Source organism: Myzus persicae, unplaced genomic scaffold (genome assembly GCF_001856785.1).
Source record: "Myzus persicae strain clone G006 unplaced genomic scaffold, MPER_G0061.0, whole genome shotgun sequence".
In the NCBI taxonomy this organism is placed as follows: domain Eukaryota; kingdom Metazoa; phylum Arthropoda; class Insecta; order Hemiptera; family Aphididae; genus Myzus; species Myzus persicae.
This window is the reverse complement of record NW_019101224.1, coordinates 49,299-61,646: the sequence shown is the minus strand read 5'-3', so window position 1 is coordinate 61,646 and position 12,348 is coordinate 49,299. Positions and strand designations below refer to the sequence as shown.

Here is a 12,348-nt window from a genome sequence, read left to right as displayed (position 1 = left end):
TATTTTAAATCAAATCAAACAACAACTCCAATATACAAATCATGCAAAAATTCAAACGTTTTATTTTCTACGTTAAAATATTATCAAAGCTCAAACTAGCATGCACAAATAATTTACAATTTATGTACAAACATATCATTTAATTGATGCAAATTAAAATTGAAATAACTTTTTGAAAATATTGGCAAGCAGACTGCAGGGAAGTATATAATTTAAATATATATGAAAAATGGATGTTTAATTATAATTAGGTAATTATTCAGATTTTAGGAAAATTAATTTTTAAAACCAAAAATATAAGAAGAATAAGGATAATTATATTCAGGTATCATAGTCCAAAATATAGAAGTTATTATTTACCAATTTGAATAAAAAAGACACATAATACTCCTATATGTAGTACATATGCTTTATACGTAGATATACAAATACTTAAGAAAATATACTTAAGTATTTAGTAAGATATACAAAAAATGACACATAAACCAAATTTGTCTAAGGTATGTACATATTGTTTCATATAAAGTATATTTCACTATGGAAGAAAAGCTTAAATAGTAATAAGTAAGAGTAATCCAAACATGTTTTCATTTTTTTTATTTTGTACAGGTTGGTATAGGTAAAATTTTTAGTTTTTCTTATTATTAAGAACAACAAATATTTACAATCTATATAAACAATACAATAAGTAATACATATACAATTTACAAGGCTTGATGCTTTAAGTGAAGGGAAATATTTAATTACAATTCAAATTGAATTAATTAGTACTGAATAAATAAATACTCAATTAAAACAAACTAAATTATTTTAATGTAGGATAAAATGCATGAAAATATTGAATTATAGAAGAATCGCAAGATAGATTAAATTTACTAGAAACAATTACATAATTTTAATCTAACAGGTAAAAATATGATGTAATATAGTAATATGGGTACTTCTTTGTTATCACCCCTCTATAAGTAAAATATATTATAGTATAATAAAATAAACAATAAGAAAATAAATATAAAAATGTACTATAATTATAAATTAAAAAAAAAATATATAAATTTACAAAGGAGGCCAGAACTCAGAAATATCTTTTAATATTGTTTCAAATGCATCATTTTTTCCGAGACGTGTTCTCCACATAAATTCTGCCAAATTTGATTCGAGAAAAGTTCTATTAGTTCCACGACACTTTTTATTTCCCCATTTAGCAGATCCCCACAACCTCTCGATGTTTTGGGTTTGTGCCCCGGTATCCGGATCAACAAAATTATACGTGTGGTTAACAGTATTATATTTGAATCCTGCTTGCAGCAAATTATTGTAAGCTTTCCAACAATCCGACATAATTATTTAGCCTGGTCTTATATATTTTTGTATTATAGGTAGCAATGTTTTCTCCGATCAATCAGGTACTCACTATAAAACACGCTTTGGTTTCCCGACATATCCCACCGAAAATCTATTGCTGTGGCAGAATACGTCCAGCATTATTTTTCCTACGCACAAATAACTATATGGCAGGGCGATAGCAAACAAGAGTGGCGGGGAGATAAATTTTTAACGTCGTACTGGCGGGGCGATAACAAACAAGTACCGTAATATGTATGCATTAAATATAATTTATTCATCATTGAGTTTTATCATTAGTCAGAATTAGTTTTAAAATAATAGAACAATGTTGGATTTATATAATAATACAATTATAAATGGTGTAGGGTACCTACATGATTAATCACATGCTATAATATTATTTTGATCCTGTATCAAATGTCATTGTTTTACATAGTTTAGGAAATTGTGTTTGTTCATAATTCATATACCATATTAACAGATGGGCCTATGAAAATCAAGAAACAGTAGGAAATAAACACATAATAAAAAATGATAAGCAATAAAACTAATAAGCTAAAAAATAAATAACATCCATTAGGTAACTATTATTATAACAACTAGGCCTGTAATAATAGACTTAATAATGAACAGTTTTAACTGTAAAATTATTTATATTCCTCCACATTATCATGTTTTAGGACTTAGGTTATCTTAATTTTAATTATTGATTATTACAAAACAAATAGTTCATGTGTAATAACATCGACACAAATAACCTATATAGTACATATATTTAGCTAATTAGATTAAGATAATAAACATGGGATTACTCGTCATCATAAAAATTATATTATAATATTGCTTAATATATGTATGAATAATAATGATACATTAACTATAAATAATGTATAATTAATATTGAGTAAGTAATCGGAAATAGAACAAGATGTGTTCCTTCGAAAGCTTTCAAAGAACTCATAAGGTCAAATTAATAAAAAAAAACTCAGTTTTGTTACACGTTTATATACCTTGTAAAATATTGTTGAACAGCAGGCAACTCGCATCTTCATCCCACAATGTATGATTTCTAATTGTGTTGAATGATACAAGACCAGAGTAGCAAACATGCTTAACACCAAACCAGATGCATAAATATATGCATGTCTCAAGTTGGTGTGTCTAGACTCATCAGGGTCGAAATATGCTAACAGTCCGCCGATGAGCAGAGGCTGAGACATTCTACATAGGTACACACATACAACACACACACATATAGATACATACATATAAACACATTTCTCATTTTATTGTACATAAAAACATAAACAAAAATAAAATAAGCAAATGTATGAACCTAAATATGTTTTACATAAATAATAAATATGTAGTACAATATTTTAAATTGTCAACCTAAATAATAATAACCTAAGCATCTAGATTCAAACAATTCATACATAATTCTCCTTTTTTACTTACTGAATAAAAAAATAAAAATATGTAAAACATTTAAGTATACCAACATGCATTGATCAATTATCTAGCCTTTAAATTGCATAGAGTAAATCAATATTATGCTGTTGTACATTCGTTTATCAAATAATTAATATAAATCAGTGTAAATGTCTGTCAGTCTTGAAACAGTTACTTGGTCACATACACATTTTAATTTTAGGTACTAAACAGACCAAGCTATTCGTAAGTAAGAACCAAAGTGAAAGGGTGTATAACAGAAGTACAGAAGCGGTTTTGACAATATTTCTGTAGAGGAGTATTAGCCCCAAATTTAAAACCCTGGACCAAAAAATTGTTATTGTCTACATATCAAAGAGTTTCCAAGAATACTTAGTTGGTACTTAGGTTATATTTTAAAATTTAAAACTACCATAAATATTAATTTTTTTATATTTACATATTGAAAGGAATTATCCAAGTCCAAGGGGAGGGGAGGGGAAGTACCCACCACATCTCAAAACCACCACTGCACAAATACATATCCTAAAATCTTGTTATACAAAATAAAAAGGCAAAAACACAATTATGAGATTTATTAGATGTATAAGAAGTATTAAATAATCATACAAGTATTTGATCATGAAATGACATGTGTTATCTAATGGTATATTTACAATTTACATTACTTAGTACACAAAAACTACTTCTGTGTTATTTAATATTATGGGTAACAACAGGACCCATAAAAAACAAACATTTCAAACCTTTTTTTAAAAAAATTTTGTTAATTAGGTTATGATTATATTAGGTAGGTTTTGGTTTACTTATGAAACTATAATAATGGGTATGTAGATAATTGTTTTTAGTTTTCAGTTTTTATACTTAACTAATTTTATATTTAAGTATAGTTGCCAATAAATTACAATATACATATATACAAATATGAATAAAACTACACTGTGTCATAATAAATCTTAAATATATATTCCAACATTAAAAGTCGGTAAATTAATTAAATCCCAAATATTATTTTCTTACTAAAATACAGTATTTTAATTAACTTATATAGTTACTATAATTGTTTTGATTATTTTATTAAATATAACAAAATGACTATGACTACTACTAACTATAGAGTATTTGAATTCAGTATGATAAGTTCAATTATACTACATTATAGATGTGAATATAATAATTTACACAACCTGATAGATAGTTACTAAATTAACTATTTATTTATTGTTTTATTGTCTATAGTCTAATAGCCAACCAAAAAATTAGTTTTCACACATGTTAAAAAAGCACAAAATACAAAAAAATATTAAGAAAAACTAAACTAATGTAATAGCAAAAGAAAATTTTTTTTAAAAATATATAGCAATATAGCAAGTTGACCAGCAAAAGATAACATTACAGAAGCTTATTATTTTGTACTAATAATAACCTACAATGAAACATTTTGGTGTAGATAGTTCAATTTAGAAAAAAATTGTTTATACATTGAAATGAATAATAAATTTTGATTATGATATTTTGAATTGTTGCACACAGGATGTGTTATAATATTTATTATATTTTGTAACTAGTGTACATATTCTGAATTATAAATATTATATTCGTAATCCAGTATTAAAATAGAAATTATAGATATTTCTGATTAAATATAATATACATTTAATAATTATTCAAGAACAATAATAATATCACCTTATTTCAGTAGAATTATTATTAATATTATTATTATTTGTACACAATAAAATTATATACAAATTATAAATAATAATAATAATAATAGTTAAGTGCAAAATTAGATTTATGAAAATCTAGCTTATAAAATGTTCATATTATAATGTTAATAACTATTTATTGATCTAAACTGAAATTTATTTAAGTTTAGGACACACTTAAGCGTCATATTACATTTTATTGATTAGAATTAACTAGTCAAATAAATAGTTTATGACTCTTCATTAAAAAGAGTCTAAGTAACTTAACTCAAATAACATCAACATAAATAAAACATTAATTGATTATATTAACAATGGGAATAGTTAAGCACATGCCTAATAATAACACCGTCTTAACCACTTAAATCTCCATACTAAAAATAATAGTTATTTTTGGATTGAAGGAATAATAATAATGCAAATATATTACAAGAAATAACTCTGATTTATGAACTTGAAAAAAGGTATCTACTAGAGTTAAAATTAAAATTACAGTCAATACTAAGATTAAAAAAGTTGTTTTTAGTTATTGAAACCAAGTATAATACACAAAATAGATGTAGAAATAATCTATTTTTTAACATTTAAATTATACTTAAAATTAGATTAAAATGCTATCTTTTGTTTGCCAGGAAAATGCATTAAGCAATCACACTCGTGTTGGGTTAATTAAATACTGTTATTGTGAAAAGGACCGCAAAGGTACCTTATTATAAATGAGAAAACACGTAGACACGCGCATCTTCATGCCCATATGCGTGGTGAGCATATCGTAGGCGGTGAAACCAAAAGTCTTCAACGCAACGGCTCCCAACAAGCAACTCCCATAAAATATCCCAAGATGAGAAGACTGATCTGATGGTATGTCTGGTTCAAATTGTGCGATTATACGACCCAAGAAGATCGGCTGGCATACACTATATAAGTCATATCAAACACAAAAAATATTCTCTAATAATCAACACAGTTAATTAAAAAAAATATCTGATTTGTCATGTCCCATACATATTTAATATTATGTTCTTCTAAAATATAACTGAAAACCAATTTCCTTGCTGAGTTCTAACTTGTAACTATTATTAATAAGGAAACAAAAAAAATAAACTAAATAATGTTCAACATTAGATACAGCCATTACAGATAACATTCATTATTAATTTAATTTTTAAAATGGTATTATGTAAAATTTAAAAATCGGCTTACTTTAAACTTTTGTAGTTTTTTCACTTGGGTTTGTAATCAAATTTCATAATTATTTTAATAAACTTAAATCAGCTATTTTATTTTTATTAAAAGAATATAGTACTCATGCACCTAAGATTAACTTGTTTTGCAAATATTTGCAGAGTTTATGTATATTAATATGCTTACATTTCACAACACAAATTATTAGTAAAAACTACTAAACGTGTAATTAAAATATCTTAATTAAGAGGACGCCACACACCCGAAATATTTTACCGAAAACACGTTTCGCGCGGGATCAGTGTTTGAAGCGTGTGGTAATAGTATGAACACCAAATGTTCACACTATATAGATCAGAAGTTTATCTGTGTCATAGCGTCGTTTTTTTTAAAAAAAACTTAACNGAGCACAATCGTCGGCCGGCCGCCGACGACGAGTGGTGGGCGGGGCTTAAACGTCGCGTGCTTGCGCATCGCGAAAACACCTAACAGCGCGTTCTCTCGGTCATTGTATACGTTTCGCTTTCGGTGTGGCGTCCTCTTAAGCAAAAAATTAAAAATGCATTTGATATTATAAAAATAGGAATCCAATACAAATTATATGAAATTATTATATATTAATACTAATAGTATATATTTTATTATCTAATTATTTCATAAGATAATCAGTAGCATATATTTGGGTGTGCATGCAGTACTTTTAAACATCTTGATTTTATATTAAAGTAAAAAGTATAATTTATTGTTAATCTCTTTAAAAAAAATGAATTTTTATTTGGGAAGTACATTTTTCTTTAATTACATCACTCTAAAAATATATATAGAAATTGTAATTTAAACTTATGCGATTTTACATCTAAAACATAGTTAATAACTATTAAATATAACCTATCTGCTGTAGTATAAGATATCAACTATTAGCTATTAAGTATAACCAGAAGCATTATTTGGAGGAGGGGGAAGAAAGCCATTATCTAATTTCTAAAAACCTATTTGCCAAATGTCAAAATGTTTAGAATTGGCAGATCGGACTGGGTCTTCCCAAAAAAATAACTGTTTTCACTATTAATATTAATTTATAATCGTATCAAGTTTAAACGCGATTTTCATTACAGACGTTTATTTTGAACAACCTTCAGTTTGTAAATGTTTATTTTATTTTTCTACTTTAAATACTTATTAAAATAAACTGTGAGTAAAGATTTTCAAAGTATATCAATTTTAGTTAAAATACAATTTCAAGTTTTAAATGATTGCAAATTGCATAAAACAAAATCAAATATTTTGAAAATTATTAAATTTAAAATTTGAAAAATATATGAAAGCATAAAAACTATACTTTATGTTAGCAATATTTATCAGACATTACTAATTATAATATATTATATACATAAAAAATTAGTTATAAATTATGATTAAAGGTCAGATTTTGAATTTCTAAATGGGGTATATATTTATACTGTTAAAAAGTGAAACTCTTTCGATTACTCCTGAGTAAAATAAAGAAGGTAATTGTTTCAAATGGTCTTGTATTCCAGGACATATTATCCTGGTATAAACTATTTTTTTTTATAACTAAATACATAGAAATAAAATAATAAAACTAATTAAACTGTATGGATATTGGACATAGTCGTACCGAGGGGGGAGGCAAATATTTAAATATGTTTGTTTAATAGGAGTGCCAAATATTATTGAAGTGGAGCACCAATGAAAGTTAGCACGACACTAGTACTGGAACTATCCATGAACAATTTATTGATTTTTGTCAATAAATGTTGTAATATTTAAGCTGATTGTATACCTACATCTATAGAAGCTTGTATTTACCTGTTTAAAAATTTTAATCTGTAAATAATTTAAATATATTACCACTTAAAATGTCTAACTATAATATTTGTCAATCATTATCTATAATAAAATAAAAATATATGTGGATTTTTTCGATACACATAAATACAACACCATAATTTTCTTTAATAACTATGGATTAGAATAATTGTAGAAAACCACTCCTTTATAAAGTACTGGCTGGATTTGATGTATACACTATATGCCTAAAAAATGTTACAAAAGAATAACTATCTATAAAATAAACAATTTAAAATTTAAATCAATTGTTTTTAGTATTTAAATAAGAGAAACTAAACTTAAAAGATACTACAATTACAACACATTTTAAACTATTTTTTAAAAAAAAGTACAAGGAATTAAATATTTTCCACATACAAATAATTATTATTATTAAAATTAAACTGTTCGTTAAATTAGTCTATGAATGTTATAATATCTATCAAATAGAAGGGCACTATTATGTACAAATAATGTTTTGTTAACTGTAGATTTCATTAAGTATAGTAATAATATTACCATAAAAAAGTATTAAGGGCCAAGAGTGAAACCTAACCATCCTTGGGTTCGAATAATATTCTCTCTGGTCTCTAGTTTATACTTTTATCATATTAATATTTTGTAAACTATAATATCATCATATTATACTCATATAATCACTTACTAAATGATAGCATGTATATATAATTAATTTATACATAACTTACTGAAAATAAAGTAAAAAATAATTATTTTAAATAATTATGATGAACTAAATCATGCTTAAAAACATTTAATATCACGAATAGGTACTTATATTTATGAATAATGTATTGTACTAACACACACTAACAATCTCAAATAAAATAAATTCAACTTGAAGTATATTTTATTAAAAAATACATTTTGAATTGAAAATATGAAATTCAATTAGAAGTCATATTAGTATGTTACAAATTAAAATGATTAATGCAAACACATATTGATATCATTGCAATAACAAAAATATAGATTAATTAATTTACTATATTAAACTTTGTAAAATGCACAGCATAGATTAAGTATTCTACTCATCTAGTATGACAAATAACAGTATTTGTGCATGAAGTAAATACAAATGTTTACAAGCTTATTTTAATTTATTGTTAAAAATGCAAAGTAAAGAGAAGATGGAAAAAACTATAAAGTCAACAAAATAAGCAAAGATCACAACATCAACTACAATGCTATGTAATATAAGACTGCTATATATATATATATATTATATATACATATAACCATCAGAAACTACAATGATAAAGAACTTAAGAATTCACCAAATCAAAGATCAATCTTCAATTTTATTAATTCTATTTAATATCACTATTTTTTTTTAATTTTGACAGATTTTTTTATTGGTTGAGTGTACCTTTGAGTAGATAATAGTGGTTACAGCAACACGTATTTTAAAACCGATTTCAACTTGACCAAGCATATGTTGGTGCATTCCAATTGTGCACAACAATGTAGATAACAGCAATGCAATTGCAGCCACAGTTGCTGTATACAAGTCAGTAGTCGGTGGTGAATCAAAATGACCAATCAGGTAACCAATAGATATGGGTTGAATCATCCTGAACAACCAATACAAGGGTAACACAGATGAATAAAAAAAATATCTGTTTACCAGTATTCAGAAATCTAAGAAAAATTGGTTCTTTAGGAATAGAATAAAATGATAAAAACAAAAATATAATGCCTACTTTTAAACAACTAATTTTTAAACAATGCATTTTGCAAAATAATTGATACATTTCAGTTTTATTATAAAATTCCAAACACAGGGACCTAATATTATGATATATTTTTTACAATAAAATAAAGCATAATATTGTTGAAGTTACAATCAAATGTAGTTAACAAATAATTAAAAATAAATATCAAACTTAATTCTAGTCCCTAATAATGTTTTCCATAAAGTTTAAAATAAATCAAATAAAACACAAAGAACTGGTTATAAAATTCAACTCCCGTTCAATATGTAAACACAAATTAATTTAAATGGAAATGCTCGTTTAGTCCTACCTGCCTATGAAAATTTGCAATTCAATAAATTATTAAAAAACAATTAATTAGATATTATAAAAATCTAAAAAAAGATTAAAGATAAAAGTAAAAAATGTAAAGTACTCATTAAGTGTGCTACCTACAGGAAAATATGACATACCTGTAATATTCTTATAAATGTCATACTTCCATTTTATTAATTATGAGAAAGTACCTGAACCCTGGGTCATTATGATATACAACATTAACGGTCACACAATATTATAACTGGTAAATATTCTTCAAGACAACAATTTACTTTTTTTCTGGGCTGACATAAAAACCACGTGATAACAAATATTATTTTTGTTATAGCAGTGTTTAACATTTTAAAATACTTGGCAATGATGATTATCTGCAATTCATTGAGGAAGTTGTAGTTTGATAAATTGTAATTAATTAGTAGGTAGCATACTCCATTTTTGGTAAATAAATACACGCGTATAGTTTTTTGGTAGGTAGCACACTTTGAGAGTACACCATATTTAAATAAATAAAAATGTGTTATTATAGTTCTCAAGTTAATAAATATGTTAAGAATAAATTAATTTTGAACATCACACATAACTTATAAAATATGTATTCTATTATTTGATTTTTGAAAATAAAACCAAAATAAAATTAGTTGTAAAAGATCAATGTAATTTTAACATTATTTATATATTGTATATTGTAGAGATAATGGCATAAAAATGAATAAGTAAGCATAAAAATTAAATATTTAAAAAAAATACACAGGCACTAAAAAAATCTAATAAATGATCATTGTACAACAGGCATTAATGTACATTAAAATATAATTATACTGATGATAATAATATAGGTACATGTACACTATTAATTATTAAATGGTTTCGAGCCCAAAAATATTAATATCTGAAAAAGTAATACTAAAGTCAATTTTGAAATTGGTTTAAATAACAATAGTAAAAATAGATAATACATAAATGCAATAGGTATCATATTATTTACTCAACTATTTATTAAATAATTATTTATGAATGGTGACTGTAATAATAAATAGATAAATTATATAATGGTTAGGTAAATGAGATTGCTAATAATGTACTATATTCTTGTATTATAGCTAATGCAAAACATTATTAAGTCAACATGGATATTATTATAATTAAATTTTAGTTATTATAGAAGCCAAATATAAATAAAATAAAATATATGTTAAAATAAGAACATCATTAATAATTATACAATACCTATGAAAATCTTTATATACAAAAAGAATGAGCTAAAATAAAATACAAGTCTTGAGCTTCAAGAAAAAGAAGTAAGCCATCAGTTACATTTCATATTGGATTATTAGTTCATTATAACTTTTGACATACTATTTAAGTTCAAAATATTAACTAATTAAAAAAACAATTCTGATATTTTCTTTGGTGGCTTTTTAGATTTTAGATTTTTACAAATTTATCTTTTTATTCTCCCTCCACAATAATAAAAAAAACTCTAGGTCACTGTAAAGACTACTCTCAGCTAGTGATCTAAAAATATATTTAAATTTATTAAAAATGAGTTACCATATTAAAAAAATTATTACCTCCAAAAATAAATCTGGCAGTCACTATCACATAAAAATATAGTATAAAGAAATCATTGATTCCCCTTTGAAGTTTGGGTATAGACAATAATGCTAATATATAAGTACATATTAAATACTTATGGAAGATCTAGCTATAATTCAACTATGTATAAAGAAAAATGTTTTGCAGAACACTTTGTTTTTATAATTAAAAATGGACAAAAGGTAGTTTTAACCTAATTGTTTTTATTTTGTAGTTGACAGTCATAATAACTTTGTATGCGTTTTACAATTATATATCTAGCTTCATTTACTGAGGCAATATGAAATATTTAACTGTGTGTAACTGTAATGTTAATGATCTAAGCTCATTTATGGAAATACTTAATATATGCTTCTTTATAATACTTTCTGTAACTCATACTACAAATAAATAATTTCAATCTCCAAATAATAATTGTTTAATAAATAAAATTATTCAACTACTTAAATGCATTTATACTTCAATAAATTATAAAACAATATAGTACAGGTTCTTTTTATTATCCACAAGTGTAATTATTATGTATCATAAAATTGTTTACACTATATTCATAAAAAAGAATAATTTTCCATAATTGAGGATAATGGATATTAATACTATAATTGCAATGTAGTGTTATCTCACAGAAATACAGTTTACAAGAACTTTAAACTATAAATACACAATTTAAAGGTTATAAATGTAAACACACATTAACAAAATATTACAAAGAATAATAAACATTTATATAAATTAAAAATATATGCACTTTTCCAAACATAACAGATTAAAACAAACATGTCCATGCAAAAGAGAATTCAATTTTTTTCCAAAACATGATTAAAATCATATAATATCACAGTATACAAAAAAAATTGAGCTAATAACACAGGTGAAACACAGTTTATTCCTAAAAAATAGTTTTTGTTGCTAACAAATATATTATATTTCAATTATTTTTAATATTTTCTTATGGTTAAGGGTGTTGGTGCCGGTTTTTCTAATTTTATAACCTTTTTAAACAATTTGAAAATTATATTTTGTATTTTATTTGCTACATTTATTATACAACTTTTCCACTAATCTACTGCTTGATACCAAGGTATTTAGAGGGGGGAGGTGATACTGTGCATTATATCAGCAAAAATGACTTCTTAGATTTATCAAATTTTGATCTT

At 24.6% G+C, this 12,348-nt stretch overlaps 1 protein-coding gene across 6 annotated transcripts in view; it reads right to left on the bottom strand.

Annotated features, from left to right (window-relative positions):
• LOC111028267 (probable multidrug resistance-associated protein lethal(2)03659) overlaps positions 1-12,348 on the bottom strand; it is a 39,875-nt gene that overhangs the window by 6,018 nt on the left and 21,509 nt on the right. For 3 of the 6 annotated variants that reach the window (XM_022306837.1, XM_022306839.1, XM_022306836.1), the window contains one exon: positions 5,215-5,425. In XM_022306837.1, the coding sequence (XP_022162529.1) occupies positions 5,215-5,425 (211 nt within the window). Of the gene's footprint in view, positions 1-2,357; positions 2,569-5,214; positions 5,426-5,711; positions 6,073-8,931; positions 9,137-12,348 lie in introns of those variants that run through there. The other 3 variants (XM_022306841.1, XM_022306840.1, XM_022306838.1) reach the window with 3 other exon arrangements.